Genomic DNA, 15,796 nt, shown 5'->3' on the forward strand with positions numbered 1-15,796 from the left:
TTTTTAAACATACTGTACCTGTTCTTTGGTTTTCTCCTCTCTTTCACGAATGAATAAAGTTACTATACTTTCTGTCTCATCACGAAGTCTTGGATAATCAGAAAGCTAAAATAACAATATAAAATACTGATTTGGATGACACCTTACAGGTACTGTGTAGGTAAAAGCAAACAAAGATTTTGTAAATGCTTATTTCAGCACATGGTTGAGAAATAATGCAAAGATTGACTTTATTCATTTAAAATTTTATATAGACTGCATACAAGCCCCGTTAATGTGCAAAGGTGGGCTTAGGTGTATTTAATACATGTCTTGGAAAAAAGAAGAAAAGTTTTCCAATTTGGGGCACTCATAAAACTGATTGTGCACATTTACAAATAAATGTATTATTGTATTAATCCAGTAGGTCTCCCAACAGAATTTTTAAAATGTAACTTTTATTAATATCCGTTTAAAATACTTGTTATTAAAAGCTTGAGAAGTATTATAAGATTGTGATTAAAGATGAAATTGTGTCAATAAAGTATATTGTGTGAGTACATATAAAGAAATAAACTTTATTTGTACTGTCACGATATCACTTTATTGATACGATTTCATCTTTAATCACAATCTTATAATACTTTGCAAGCTTTTAATAACAAGTATTTTAAACAGATATTAATAAAGAGGGGGTGTTTAGCGACCATTGGTGTCGATATAGTATATCTGTCCACTAACAATAAGTTATAAGAAATTCAAAAGTATATTCAATGTAAATTCAATGTATTCAATGTAAAAGTTTAACAAAGGTATTTTATTAAAAACACGGTATATAAATATATATAAAAAAAAATGCACTATTAGTTAAGCTTTACTAAGACATATAGGGGCTCATTCTGACCCGATCACACGCTGCAGTTTATCGCAGCGCAGCGATCGGGTCAGAACTGTGCATGCACCGGCGCATGCCAGACGGCCGAAGGCCGTCGCTGAGCTACGATCGCCTCTGCCTGATTGACAGGCAGAGGCGGTCGCTGGGCGAGAAGGGGGGCGCGGAACGGTGGGGTTTGGCCGCCGTTTCGTGGGCACGGCCCGGCCAAAGCAGCTGCTGTTAGCTGGGGAGCGACGAGTAGCTCCCAGCCAGTACGCTAAAGCTGCGCTGGCCGGGAGCTACTCCTAAAGTGCAAAAGCATCGATTACCACTGTGCTGGGCGTCCCCCCGCATGTCTATTGTCATGATCGTAGCCCTGCAAAATTTTGCAGGGCTACAATCAACTCGGAATGACCCCCATAGGACCTAATTCAGAGATGATTGCAGCAGCAAATTTGTTAGCAGTTGGGCAAAACCATGTGCACTGCGGGGGGGGGGGGGATATATAATATGTGCAGAGAGAGTTAGATTTGGGTGGGGTGTGTTCAATCTGCAATCTAATTTGCAGTGTAAAAATAAAGCAGCCAGTATTTACCCTGCACAGAAACAGAATAACCCACCCAAATCTAACTCTCTCTGCACATGTTATATCTGCCTCCCCCTGCAGTGCACATGGTTTTGCCCAACTGCTAACAAATTTGCTGCTGCGTTCAACTCTGAAGTACCCCCCGAGAGAGCCTGATTAAAATATACATATAAAAGAGTAAAACATGGAGGTGTATTATCTTATCTTAAAAAGCTTGAGATCACAATGAGTGAAGTCCAGCGTGTTTCGTCCTAAAACTTCATCAAGGGGTCCACGTTGCTCTGCAGGTCGGCCAGACATAATGTGTAGAGAGAATTAGATTTGGGTGGTTTACATTTTTTCTATGCATGGTAAATGCTGACATCTTTTGCATGTAACTCACAAATGTTATACAGCTTTATTTTTACACTGCAATTCAGATTTCAGTTTTGAACACACTCCACCCAAATCTAGCTCTATCTGTACATGTTACATCTGCCCCACCTGCAGTGCAAATTTTAAATACCTACCGGTAAATCTTTTTCTCGTAGTCCGTAGGGGATACTGGGAATCCGGTTAGTACCATGGGGTATAGACAGGCCCGGCGACAGGGGGGGTCAAAGGGGACAACCCTCCCGGGCCCCGAGCTTCAGGGGGGCCCCATCACTTGCTTGGTCTGGTTGGTCTTCGCTTTGTTGCCTTCATTATGCTTGCGGCATGCCTCTCTGCCGCCCCGTCCCTGTCTGACGATCTGCTGCCGCTGCCGCTGAAGAGCCGGGCAGCAGAGCAGCAAACACAGGCTACACTGACTGTGTGAGTCAGGGCTCCTTATAGCAGCTGCCCGAAGCACTACCTCTGTCCAACCCTGCTCCCTACGTGCCTGGATGGCACCCTCACAGCCTGTCATACTGTATACTATGTCAAGGTGCTGCCATATTATTCTATATAAATGTGTGTATGGTGAGTTCTATGTGTGTGTGTGTGTATATATATATATATATATATATATATGCAAAAAATGTCCCTGGCACTCCGGACTTCCGTTCACCTTGCTCCGGTGCCCTCCCCTCAGATCTGCATCTGTGTATATGGTCCTTGTATGCCACCCATATATGTGTGTGTGTATATTTATATGTATAAATTATAATATATATACTGTATATTTTATATATATATATATATATATATATATATATATATATACATACACAGGTTGAGTATCCCTTATCCAAAATGCTTGGGACCAGAGGTATTTTGGATATGGGATTTTTCCGTATTTTGGAATAATTGCATACCATAATGAGATATCATGGCGATGGGACCTAAATCTAAGCACAGAATGCATATATGTATCATATACACCTTATACACACAGCCTGAAAGTAATTTTAGCCAATATTTTTTATAACTTTGTGCATTGAACAAAGTTTGTGAACATTAAGCTATCAAAAAACAAAGGTTTCACTATCTCTCTCTCACTCAAAAAAGTCCGTATTTCGGAATATTCCGTATTTCGGAATATTTGGATATGGGATACTCAACCTGTATATATATATATATATATATATATATATATACAGTATATATGTGTGTGTGTGTGTCTGTATATATATATATATATATATATATATAATTTTTTTACAGCGACTTTGTACTTTATAAGGGTGGGGGGGGAGTCAAGGCAGGGTGGGGGGCCCCGGAGAAATTGGTGTACCGGGCCCCAAGATTTCTCTTGCCGGCCCTGGGTATAGACGTTTCCACTAGAAGTCACGGGCACTATAGAAGTTTGACTAGGTGTGCTGGGTCCTCCTCCCTCTATGCCTCTCCTACTAGACTCAGTCTAGAAAACTGTGCCTGAGGAGACGGACATACTTTGAGGGAAGGATATAGAGAAAGTAAAGTGGTGAGATTTCGAACCAGCACACACAGAGCAAGAGGAAAGCCATGCTAACCAAATATGTAAACAGGAACAGCAACAGCTGAACCCAACAAGGATACTTAACCAAGTAACAATGCAGGAAGAACGAAGCACCGGACGAGTGCCCAGTATCCCCTACGGACTACGATAAAAGGATTTACCAGTAGGTAATTAAAATCCTATTTTCTCTTACATCCTACGGGATACTGGGAATCCAGTCAGTACCATGGGGAAGTACCAAAGCTGCCAAACTGGGTGGGAGAGTGCTGAGGTTCCTGCAGAACTGATTGACCAAACTGAAGGTCCGCAGAGGCCAAAGTATCGAACTTGTAAAACTTAGCAAACATGTTCGAACTCGTCCAAGTACCTGCTCGGCAGAGCTGTAAAGCCGAGACACCCACCGGGCAGCCGCCCAAGAAGAACCCACTGACCTAGTAGAGTGGGCCTGTACAGATTTTGGAACCGGCAAGCCTGCCGTGGAATAAGCATGCTGGATAGTGAGACTGATCCAGCGTGCAATAGACTGCTTTAAAGCAGGACACCCAATTTTATTGGGATCATAGAGAACAAACAGTGAGTCCGATTTCCTGTGATGAGCTGTTCTCTTTACATACACCTTCAAAGCCCTCACAACATCCAAAGACTTTGAAGTAGCAGAGCTGTCCGCAGCAACCAGAATCACAATAGGTTGGTTCATGTGAAACGCGGACACCACCTTAGGAAGAAATTGCTGACAAGTCCTGAGTTCAGCTCTGTCCTCATGGAAAATTAAGTTCGGGCTCTTGAAAGACAATGCCCCGAGCTCCGACACTTCTTGCTGAAGCCAAGGCCAACAGTCTTCCACGTAATGTAATTTACGTCTACCTCCTGTAACGGTTCAAACCAGTCCGATTGGAGGAACTGCAGCACCAAATTGAGATCCCAAGGTGCCGTGGGAGGCACAAAGGGAGGATGAATGTGCAGAACACCTTTCAAGAATGTCTGGACCTCAGGGAGAGAAGCCAATTGTTTCTGAAAGAAAATAGAGAAGGCCGAAATCTGGACCTTTATGGAGCCTAAACGTAGGCCCACATCCACTCCCGACTGCAGAAAAAGCAGGAAACGTTCCAGATGAAATTCCACTGCAGAATACTGTCTGCTCTTACACCTAGAGACATATTTCTTCCAGATATGGTGGTAATGTTTAGACGTTACCACCTTCCTGGGTTGGATCATAGTCGGGATGACCCTGTCAGGAATCCCTTTCCTGGCTAGAATCAGCCATTCAACTTCCATGCCGTTAAAGCGTAGCCACAGTAAGTCTTGATAGACGAACGGGCCCTGTTGCAGAAGATCCTCACGAAGAGGTAGAGGCCACGGATCTTCGAGCAGCATCTCGAGAAGATCCGCGTACCAGGCCTTTCGTGGCCAGTCCAGAGCAATGAGGATTGCTTGAGCCTTTTCCCTTTTTATTCTTTTTAGAATTATTGGGATCAGAGGAAGTGGAGAAAACACGTACACTAGCTGGTAGAACCACGGAGTAGTCAGGGAATCTACCGCCACTGCTTAGGTGACTCTCGACCTGGAACAATACCGCTTGAGCTTCTTGTTGAGTCGAGAGGCCATCATATCGATTTGTGGATATCCCCACCGACGCGTCAGCCACTGGAACACCTCCGGGTGAAGGCCCCATTCCACCAGGTGCAGGTCATGTCTGCTGAGAAAGTCTGCTTCCCAGTTGTCTACTCCCAGAATCAAGACCGCCGACAACGTCACAATGTGTTTTTCCGCCCAGATGAGAATTCTCGACACCTCTGACAATGCAGCTCCGCATTCCGTTCTGCCCTGACGGTTTATGTACATCACTGCCGTCACATTGTCCGACTGGACCTGAATTGACTGATTCTGAAGAAGAAATGAGGCCCGCCGAAGGGTGTTGTAGATAGCCCTGAGTTCCAGGATGTTTATTGTAAGGACGGACTTCCTGACTTGACCATCTTCCCTGAAACTGCACCCCCTGGGTGATTGCGCCCCAACCTCTGAGGCTTGCGTCTGTGGTTAGCAGAATCCAATTCTGAATTCCAAACCTCCGACCCTTGACTAGGTGAGAAGTTTGTAACCACCACAGAAGGGAGATCCTGGATTTTGGCGACAGACGAATCCTCTGTCCAAGGGAAGAAATACTTTCTGATACTCTGTGTCCAGTATCATTCCCAAGAAATGAAGCCTCTGCGTTGGTTCTAGGTGAGATTTTGGTAGGTTCAGAATCCACCCATGATCCAGGAGTAGCCTGGTTGAGAGACCAATGTTCAACAACTGCTCCCTGGACAGTGCCTTTATCAGAAGATCGTCCAGGTACGGAATTATGTTCACTCCTTGTTTGCGGAGAAGTAACATCATCTCTGCCATCACTTTGGTGAACACCCTCGATACCGTGGAGAGACCAAATGGCAGGGCCTGAAACTGGTAGTGAAATTCCTGCAGTGCAAACCGGAGAAAAGCCGGATCAGGCGGCTAGATCGGAATGTGAAGGTACGCATCCTTGATATCCAGAGACACTAGGAATTCCCCCTTCTCCAGACCTGAGATCACCGCTCTAAGAGACTCCATCTTGAATTTGAACACTCGTAAGTACAGGTTCAATGACTTGAGGTTCAGAATCGGTTCTTACTGAACTGCCCGGCTTCGGCACTACAAAGAAGCTGGATTAGCAACCCTTGTTTTGTAGAGGAGGTGGAACTGGAACAATGACCTGGGTCTGTAATAGTTTCTGAATGGCATCCTGTAAGGTTTTTCTTGCCTCTTGTGAAACTGGGTTTTTAAATAAATCTAATAGCCATATAACCCTCCTTAGCAGATAAATCCACATGATAACAGCCATCACATTAGTAGTGATCTGAGATCATATAATCTAGTAGAATTATTATCTATGCGCATTGTCTCTATGCTGATTTATCTTTTACCATTATTACTTCTTGCTCTTCGACATACCTACCATATGTGGTCCCTAACCTTCTGGCACATACTATACCAGATTTTGGGGGCATTATTACCTCTTGCATTTTGCAATACCTACCTGATGTGGTCCCAAATTTTTGGGCACACATTATACTAGAGATTGGGGATATCTTTTAGCCAGTCTATCTTCATCTCCAACCCTATGCAAATTCATCATCACCTGAATATTAGGTCGTATTTATTCATGTCATTATTAAAAAGATCTAATGCAAGATCATGATCATCCGACAATTCGGAACATTTATGTGGTCTTTGATCACATAACATATCTGATAGTGAAGTTATAGATATTTACAAGTTTAAATTAATTAAACATCAGGTACCGACTATTGGAACTTACCTCTACGGGACACTCAGATAGTAGAATTATTCCATCACCTTCCCTCACTGTTTCTTCATATCACTTTTTTTCGTTTTTTTGCACTCTGATTTGGATCACTTTTTCAATTATTTACATTCACACATTGGTTGCTGTCCCCCCTTCCCCCCCCCCTCCCTTCTTCCTTTTACAAAATATATTCAGGGGGTCTTAATATGTGCTGTATCCCCCCATATTTTCCTCACTCCATTTTCCTTCACTTCATGATACACTTTTTCATATGAATTTTATTTTCACTTATTTAGGGTTTTACAACTTAATTATTATATCACCTTCTCTTCACTTTATACTGGGTCTACATGTGACTATATCACGTTATAATTAAGTACACTGACTAGGTCCCTCATGAATTGATCATTTACAACCAATAAAAAAAAATTTCATACACAATAAGGACCACATATTTAATTAACACTTACTGATATTAATAATGTATTGTAAAATATACACCCATGCAATAATACGACCATATTCTTTATATACAGAGCTGACAATATGTAGCAGGAGAAAACAATTCATGTCTTGGAATAATCTGACACATATAATCAGTCAAATCTATGATCAAATATAAACAGTATATATATGCTGTTACTTTGTAGGATTATACATCACACAGAACACAGGGCGATGCTGGCACGGAATTTGTATGCCTACAACAATATTATCAGTAGGATCGCCTATGCATTATGTGAGACGAATAATAGTCTATGCTATATAATTGGGGGAATGAATGAATTTAGGGACACTGAAAAACACATCCTTTTGTTTCAATATAGTATATGAAACACTCCAGTATGATTACAACTATACAGAGGAAGGGGTTTTGATAATTAAGAGCGTCCGTGAATGTGGCCCGGTTACTAGCCGTCACCATGGAGATCAAAGTACCCCGTGATTGGCTGCATGGATCATGTGACCGCCAAAGTTAAATCTATGATTGAAAATCAATAGTATATGTAGGATTATACACCACACATAGCACAGGGCGATACTGGCATGGAATATGTATGCCAACAATAATAATATCAGTAGGATCACTTATGCATTATGCGAGAAGATTAATATTCCATACTATATAATAGGGTTAATGAATGATTTTAGGGACAGTTAAAAACATACCCTTTTATTCCAACTTAACATATGAAGTAGTTAGCATGATTACTGCCATACAGAGGAAGGGGTTTTGTTAATTAACAGCGTCCGTGAATGCGGCGCTGCTACCAGCCGTTACTATGGAGATCCAAGTATCCCGCGATTGGCTGCAAGAATCATGTGACCGCCAATGCAGCACAATGATTGGCTAGCAGGCACATGTGACTAGTTAGACTACATCGATTGGATAACGCTGAGAGCTTAAATATTATGCCAGGAGAGGCATTCTGGTTCAGCCCTGACGAAGCTGTCAGAGTAACGGCGGAACACGCGTGTGGGCAGCGTGTGTCCGCATTTGTGCTCTATGCCCTTGCTCATATATTAATTCAAATGTATAACCAGTTCTGATCTAGTTGATGAGTTAAAATCTGATAGCATCTATATGTACTGTACAGCAGAGAGATGAAATAGCTAATGACAGAGATCTGTATTCCTTCCAATGCCTATGGACAATGCAATTAGTGCAAGATTAATTAACAGACGTTCTGATACAATTCAATGAAAAGACTGCAACTGCCTGAACACAGTATATATGTGCTGTATATTTATCATTATATAACAGGCAGATGGAACACTAAATGATAGAGACCTGTATTCCTTCCAATGCTTATGGATAATATAATTTGTGCCAAAGTAAATAGTAGATGTGCTGATATAATTGAATGCACGGACACCTACTGTCTTTATTTAAGCAGATTCATGTTATATATCTATGCTAGTGAACAAGCAATGACAAACAGTGTTGTGGATTAAATAAGTGTATGGAAATGTTACAATGTTTCATATGTAATCCTTGAGGCCACCTGTTAGTCATGAGGAGATATCTATGATACAAATTTAACAATTGCTAACAGACTAAATGTATCAGTGTCAATTTGAACCTGCTTTAGAGGCAATAATAAAGCCAGTAAACTACAAACTATAATCTATAACCGTCTGGTTATTCATAATTAAAAGGGGATATAGCTATTTTCTCTTAAATCGAGATATATTGAATTCATTGTTACAATAAGGTGCTCTCCCCAAGTGGGATATCAGCATCTGGTATAGCTAAATGAATATAATAAAGAGCTATATATTTATAATATTGACAGTGAGGAATGAGGAAGGTATTCTTTCTCATTACCTGAAACAGCATGATCTTTGTTACAGTCGCCCCATGTGATTACAGAGTCTCACTAAAGTTACAAGTATATTCAATATAATTTTTGAGACATATTAATACACTGCATTCCACTAGCACTATTTACAACCATAATCAGCACATAAGCACCAATTGGTGTAGTTTATGTGTAGTTTATGTGCCAATTTTTAGGCAGAATAATTTAATTTGCCCCTTTTTATGAACGTCCTTTGGAAGGCTTAAGAAGGATGTATCAAAATACTGAACTACTGATACATACATAGTAAATTGTACTTTTTTCTAATAAGGCTCTTCTGCGTACAGAATAATAAACAGACAGCTTTGATATCTATATAATATATTATACTTGCTGTCTGAAGGATACTGTCAGCTGTCAACATAATAAATACGAGTGAAGCAGTTCTGATATTATATACTTATATATCAATAAATGGTCATGTAAAGACATAGTGACCAACTGCTGACAACGACTATCAGACTGGTGTAAGATTAAGAGCAATATCTTATAATAGGACATAAGAATCAATACGCGGACACATTTTTTAATCTTTAATCACATTTATTATTCCAATTGCACTTGTGGTATATGTTGTATGTGTCTTGATTTTAACCTCTATGTTTCGTCTATACTCGTAGTTTGTGTGTTTGTTATTGTCACACCATTTTAATTTGACAACAATAAAAGTTAAATTTTATGAATTCTTGAGAATGTGGTGATAATTAGGTCACCCCTATTCCTGTGCATCAACAATACAGCCTTTTTCTTCCTCTTTTCCTTGTCCTCTTGTGAAACTGGTAAGCCTGATTTGAAGAATCTGTGAGGTGGGAGCTGAACTCAGGACTCGTCAGCAATTTCTTCCTAAGGTGGTGTCCGCGTTTCACATGAACCAACCTATTGTGATTCTGGTTGCTGCGGACAGCTCTGCTACTTCAAAGTCTTTGGATGTTGTGAGGGCTTTGAAGGTGTATGTAAAGAGAACAGCTCATCACAGGAAATCGGACTCACTGTTTGTTCTCTATGATCCCAATAAAATTGTGTGTCCTGCTTTAAAGCTCCTGGAACTCCAGTTTGTAGCCCTGGGAGAATTTTAGCCGGGCTCCCACGTGCCCGTCTTCCAGGCCTCGTGGTCCACCGTCATGCTGAAGGTTTTGAGGAAGCAGAGCCTGAGCCCTGTTCCTGTGAACCTGCAGTCGCTGGTTTGCATGGTTTTCCTCTAACACCTCTGGCGGCAGTAGAAGAACCTCTGGTCTTGCCCCTAAACTTGGCAGTCCGAAAGGACTGTAAATTGGGTCCTGAGTAGGCCTTCCTAGCTGGGGGGGCTGCAGAATGTGTACTTACCCGCAGTAGCTTTGGAGATCCATTTGTCTAGTTCATCTCCAAATAAGGCATCGCCTGTGAAAGGTAGGCCTTCCACACCTTTCCTGGAGTACGCATCCACAGTCCACTGGTGTAGCCATAAGCCCCTGCATGCCGACACTGCCATAGCTGTAGTGCGTGCATCAAGCAAGCCTATCTCTTTTATGGCTTCCACCATAAAGTTTGCAGAGTCCTGTATATGTTGCAGGAGCAAAACAATCTCCTCTTGAGATAAAGTATCTAACCCCTCAATTAGGTTACCTGACCATTTAGCAATGGCTCGCGTAATCCACCCACATGCTATAGTGGGTCTCTGGGCCACCCCAGTAGCTGTATACAAAAATTTGAGCGTAGTCTCAAGTTTGCGATCAGCCACATCTTTTAGGGAGGCTGCACCCGGGACAGGCATTACAATTTTTCGTGAGAGCCTGGAGACTGATGCATCCTCTCAGGAGGAAAAGGAAAAGATGATAACAACCGTTTTGGGATTTAAAATTTCTTATCTGGATTAACCCACAGTTCTTCAAACAGGGTACTGAGTTCCTTTGACACAGGAAAAGAAGCAGAGGTATTCTTCTTTATATTAAAATAAGTTTGCTCACTCTCCTCTGTCACCTTATCAGGGATATTCAGAACTTCCTGAAAATAACAAACTTATAAAATAAATGCAGAAAACTCTTCAGGAGCTTCCGGAGATGTGACTGGCTCCTCCGGGTACATTTTCTAAGCTGTATCTGGTAGGGGGGGCATAGAGGGATGAGCCAGCACACCTAGTCAAACTTCTATAGTGCCCATGGCTCCTAGTGGACCCATCAATACCCCATGATACTAACCGGTTTCCAAGTATCCCCTAGGACGAAAAGAAATATAGTTTTGCCAGTTGTTTGCTTTTTTTGCTTTACTTACAAACGTGAATCAGGCCCTCTGGGGATAATTCAGATGTGGTTAGAGTTGCTATTGACAACAGGCGATAGCTCTGTATGATAATGCAGCAGGAGGTGTCTATTACAAGTAGACGCCTCCTGCTGCAGTAGTGATCCGACCTGCATCCTAGGAAGCAGCATCGGATCACTGACTCACAATCAGACGGCTTGTGGCACCCATGGGGGTGCACAAGTTGCCCCTCGCAGAGGTCAGGAAATTGTGCAATCAAAGAGAACCCTGGCCTCTTCCCTCCCCCGAAACTGCAGCAATATGTCTCCGTTGTGGGAAATGAAGGCCGTCACTGCCCCCTCCCCACAAATGGCAGCAGACTGTCAATCACTGACAGTCTGCTGCCATCCTACTTCCTACATTACAGACCAATTTGCGCACATACAGAACGGGTCCTGCGCATGAGCACAATAAATATATACAATTGTCTCAGCTGCCAGGATTTTTATTGAGACGTTACAAACCAGTCAAAAGTGTGGACACACTTTTGACTGGTTCAATGGTTTTTATTGAACCAGTCAATAAATTTTTTTTTATTTATTTTAATTATTTTCTACATTGTAGATTAATACAGAAGACTCCAAAACAAAGAAAGAACACATATGGAATTATGTTGTAAACTCTGCAGCAGAGGTTACTCTTGGTCTTTCTTTCCTGGGGCGGCGGTCCTCGTGAGAGACAGTTTCATCATAGCGTTTGATGGTTTTTACAACTGCACTTGAAGATACTTTCAAATTTCAAAAATTTAAATTTTACGTATCAACTGACCTTCATGTCTTAAAGTAACGATGGACTGTTGTTTCTCTTTGTGGAGTTGAGTGGTTCATGCCATAATATGGATTAGAACAGTAGTCAAATAGGGGTGCCCACTGTGTACTGGTTCCGGTATGAATGGTCGACCATGTTATGGTCGACAGTCATTAGGTCGACCACTATTGGTCGACATTGACACATGGTCGACATGGACACATGGTCGACACATTAAAGGTCTACACATGAAAAGGTCGACATGAGTTTTTTAACTTTTTTTGGTGTCGTTTTTTGCGTAAAGTGACTGGGAACCCCAATTAGTGCACCGCGTCCCCTCGCATGGCTCGCTTCGCTCGCCATGCTTCGGGCATGGTGCCTTCGCTCCGCTACCGCTTCGCTCGGCACAGATTACCGTTCCAATCGTAGTCCACGTGGATCGTAAAGTATGGAAAAGTTCCCCAAAAGAAAAAAAAGTTAAAAAACTCATGTCGACCTTTTCATGTGTCGACCTTTCATGTGTCAACCATTTTCATGTGTCGACCATGTGTCCATGTCGACCATGTCAATGTCGACCATTAGTGGTCGACCTAATGACTGTCGACCATAACATGGTCGACCATGTGAACGGATACCCTGTGTACTAACCCTACCTCTGCACCACACAACTGATGGTTTCAAACACATTAAGTAATTCCACAGATTGACTCTTGACAAGGCACACCTGTTAATTCAAAACCATTCCAGTAGACTACCTCATGAAGCTGATTGAGAGAATGCCAAGAGTGTGCAAAGCTGTCATTAAAGCAAAAGGGGGCTGCTTTGAGGAATCTAAAATATAAAACATATTTTGGTTTATTTAACACTTTTTTGTTTACAACATAATTCCATATGTGTTCTTTCATAGTTTTGATGGCTTCAGTATTAACCTACACTGTAGAAAATAATTAAAATAAATAAAAACTATTGGATGAGAAGGTGTGTCCAAACTTTTGACTGGTACTGTATATGCAACATCAGTCACAGTTCATTCGATGGTCGCAGTCCTTGTAAGTCTATGGTCACGCAGAATGGCCACAAGATATGAGAAACTGGTGCCATATTTTCTGCGTACGGGATCATAGTAGTAGGCTAAGGTTGCAACATGCCTACGTTTTTGCTACCATTCCCTGTTACTTCCCCCAATAGGTCCCTGACTGTCAGTCACTTTGCAGATAGATCCTCTCCGTGACCATCACCACTAGTGAATCACTGCACATGCGACCGTGATGCACGCACAGTTTGGTGATAATTGCTGAATATGCATACAACATTGAATCAGGACCGTAACGCAATATATTCTCGTAAGTGTTCAGATAGCTATAGTGCTTAAACCCAGAGAGGAAGGAGCACCGTTTTCATACAGATTTTTCCAAAAAATGATGTCTGGTAAGAACTGAATGCTGCAGTTACTGTAGGTTTCATTCTGGCTGCATTTTGAGTGTATATTAGAAAAGGTTTAAGTTGCCTCCACAGTTTTACTGACCAGTTCCTGGACTCTACAATAACCTGTCTACACCTGAGCGATGCTATTTTAAAAACAAAAAAACACAAACTACCCACACAGGTGTGACCCTCTGTGGAAAATCAGAAGCGCTGTCCTCACCATTTATCGGAGACAATCAAAAATAACTAAAATTGCAAATTGCTATTAAGATTAAAATACATAAATCATACTTTATTAACATGTATTGCTGCAGCAAAATTGACATACATAAAAATGCATATTGTGTATAGTGGATGCTTTTAATGTAAATGCTCCACATACACAAATGTATATACTTAAATACGTTAATTATCTGAGGCTTGGATTTTAATAAACAGTTTTCACACTGTCCACTTGATTGAATAATAGACCAATGAGTTCGGCATTTACGGACACTGCTTGCATAAATGTGTCTTCAATTAATTAATGTCCCGAAAAAATGTGTGCACACATATATTGCTTTTGAATGGATAATTACCATAAGCGATAGGCTTTTGATACACCTCTTTGGATCAATCTGTTAGGACCATCCCAATTGGAAAGACTCCCTCTGCTGGTGCTTGTCCATTAACTGCAGAATATCTAGAGACAATATCCACGGGAATCCGTCCACAGTGCTCCGGCTCCCTCTGCTGGTGGCTAACCGCAATTGCAGGTAGACTGGCTGTTTTATCGTAGCCAGAAGCCGGTGATCGTATAAACAAACAGGAGGTGATTGTCACTGCCAGTAGGTCCCTTCAAAAACGCGTTTCTCCGCCTTCCCAACACACTCAGCGGCTTCCTCAGTTCGAATGACCATCATCCAGATGAGCACTTTATATAGCCCCACTCATTTGAAATTCCCGCGGCCATTCGCGCATGCGCACTCAAACGTGCGTTCCAAGCCTCAGTCTCATTTTAAACTTTAAATAGACTCCGGTGGCCATTTTGTCTAGTTAAACCACGGGATCCAAGCCTCATTTTCACTCCCGGAAGTCACGTCCATCATTCTTATTCATATAGTTAATAATACCAAAATCAAGCCTCGTTTTAAAACCATAATTATCTACATCTGTCCTAACTAATTATACTGGACTCTAGTGCAGATTACTACATAGGATTATATTATTTAGCTTAAACACAATTCCGAATAATCCATATTTCATTTAGATATTATACAGAGTTCTACGTCCCAACATCAGTGCAGATGTAGCCATACTTAAAAATAATATTAATAATAATCAATATGTTTTATTTTATTAACACAAATAATAAATATATTGCTCAACAATAATATTGCTCAACATTAAAATAGAAGGGAACTAATTTGGATTACAATTTAGATCTCAACACACCATCTTGTGGTTTAAGTTCATAATTACACTCCCTTCATATCATCATAAGTATTCCTATCGTCTCCATCTCCATAATCCAGCATCCTAAGGAACCATACCCTAACCCACCCCCATTGTTGTATATATCAGAGATAACTTTTATATAAATTAAATATTTATATTTTAATATTAAATATTAGATCTTAAATTTTATTTAGCTCAACCGTATCATTCAGACCCTGCGGAATCAAGGTTTTAAGGCTAAAAATCCAGAAAGCCTCTTTCTTACACAACCTTTTAAACCTATCGCCTCCTCTGCTGGTTACCGCCACCTGTTCGATAGCCATAATTTGTATATTGTCACTTTTCCCTTCGTCACATTCTAAAATATGGCGATATAGGTAGGTATTTCCTACTTTCTTATGTATCTGTCTTTTATGCTCCATAAATCTAACGTGGAGTGCCCGAGTGGTGCGCCCCACGTACTGTGCTCCACATCCACACTGTAAGACATAGATAACATACATGGATCTACAGTTCAAAAAACTTTTTATATTGAATTTCTCTCCCGATACAGATGAGACAAAATGTGTAGTTTTCTTTTTTGTGTGTTTGCATGTTGTACAATTTACTCTACCACATTTATGGAACCCTAATGGCGGTTTGGGTATCCATGTGTTTATTTGTCCCCCTTGGGGATCTGGAGCCATAGATTTTTCCCCAAATCTCCTAAAAAAACTTGGAGCTAATGCTGATTTCAAACTATCTGACTTCCGAAATATTACCTGTTCACTAAGGACTACATTAGAATTCAACATCTCATCTAATTTAAGAATAGAGGAGTTCTTCTTAATTATCTTCTTGATCTCATATGCACTAGTATTATACTTGGTTACAAACATTGTTGTCCTAT

The 15,796-nt window shown here is 41.1% G+C and overlaps 1 protein-coding gene across 5 annotated transcripts in view; it reads right to left on the reverse strand.

Moving 5' to 3' along the window:
* The window catches only part of DNM3 (dynamin 3), a 952,228-nt gene that overhangs the window by 658,836 nt on the left and 277,596 nt on the right, over window positions 1-15,796 (reverse strand). For all 5 annotated transcript variants that reach the window (XM_063939984.1, XM_063939983.1, XM_063939985.1 and 2 more), the window contains exon 11: window positions 19-105. In XM_063939984.1, coding sequence (XP_063796054.1) covers window positions 19-105 — 87 coding nt within the window. The remainder of the gene's footprint in view (window positions 1-18; window positions 106-15,796) is intronic.

Source organism: Pseudophryne corroboree, chromosome 9 (genome assembly GCF_028390025.1).
Source record: "Pseudophryne corroboree isolate aPseCor3 chromosome 9, aPseCor3.hap2, whole genome shotgun sequence".
NCBI classification, from domain to species: Eukaryota; Metazoa; Chordata; class Amphibia; order Anura; family Myobatrachidae; genus Pseudophryne; species Pseudophryne corroboree.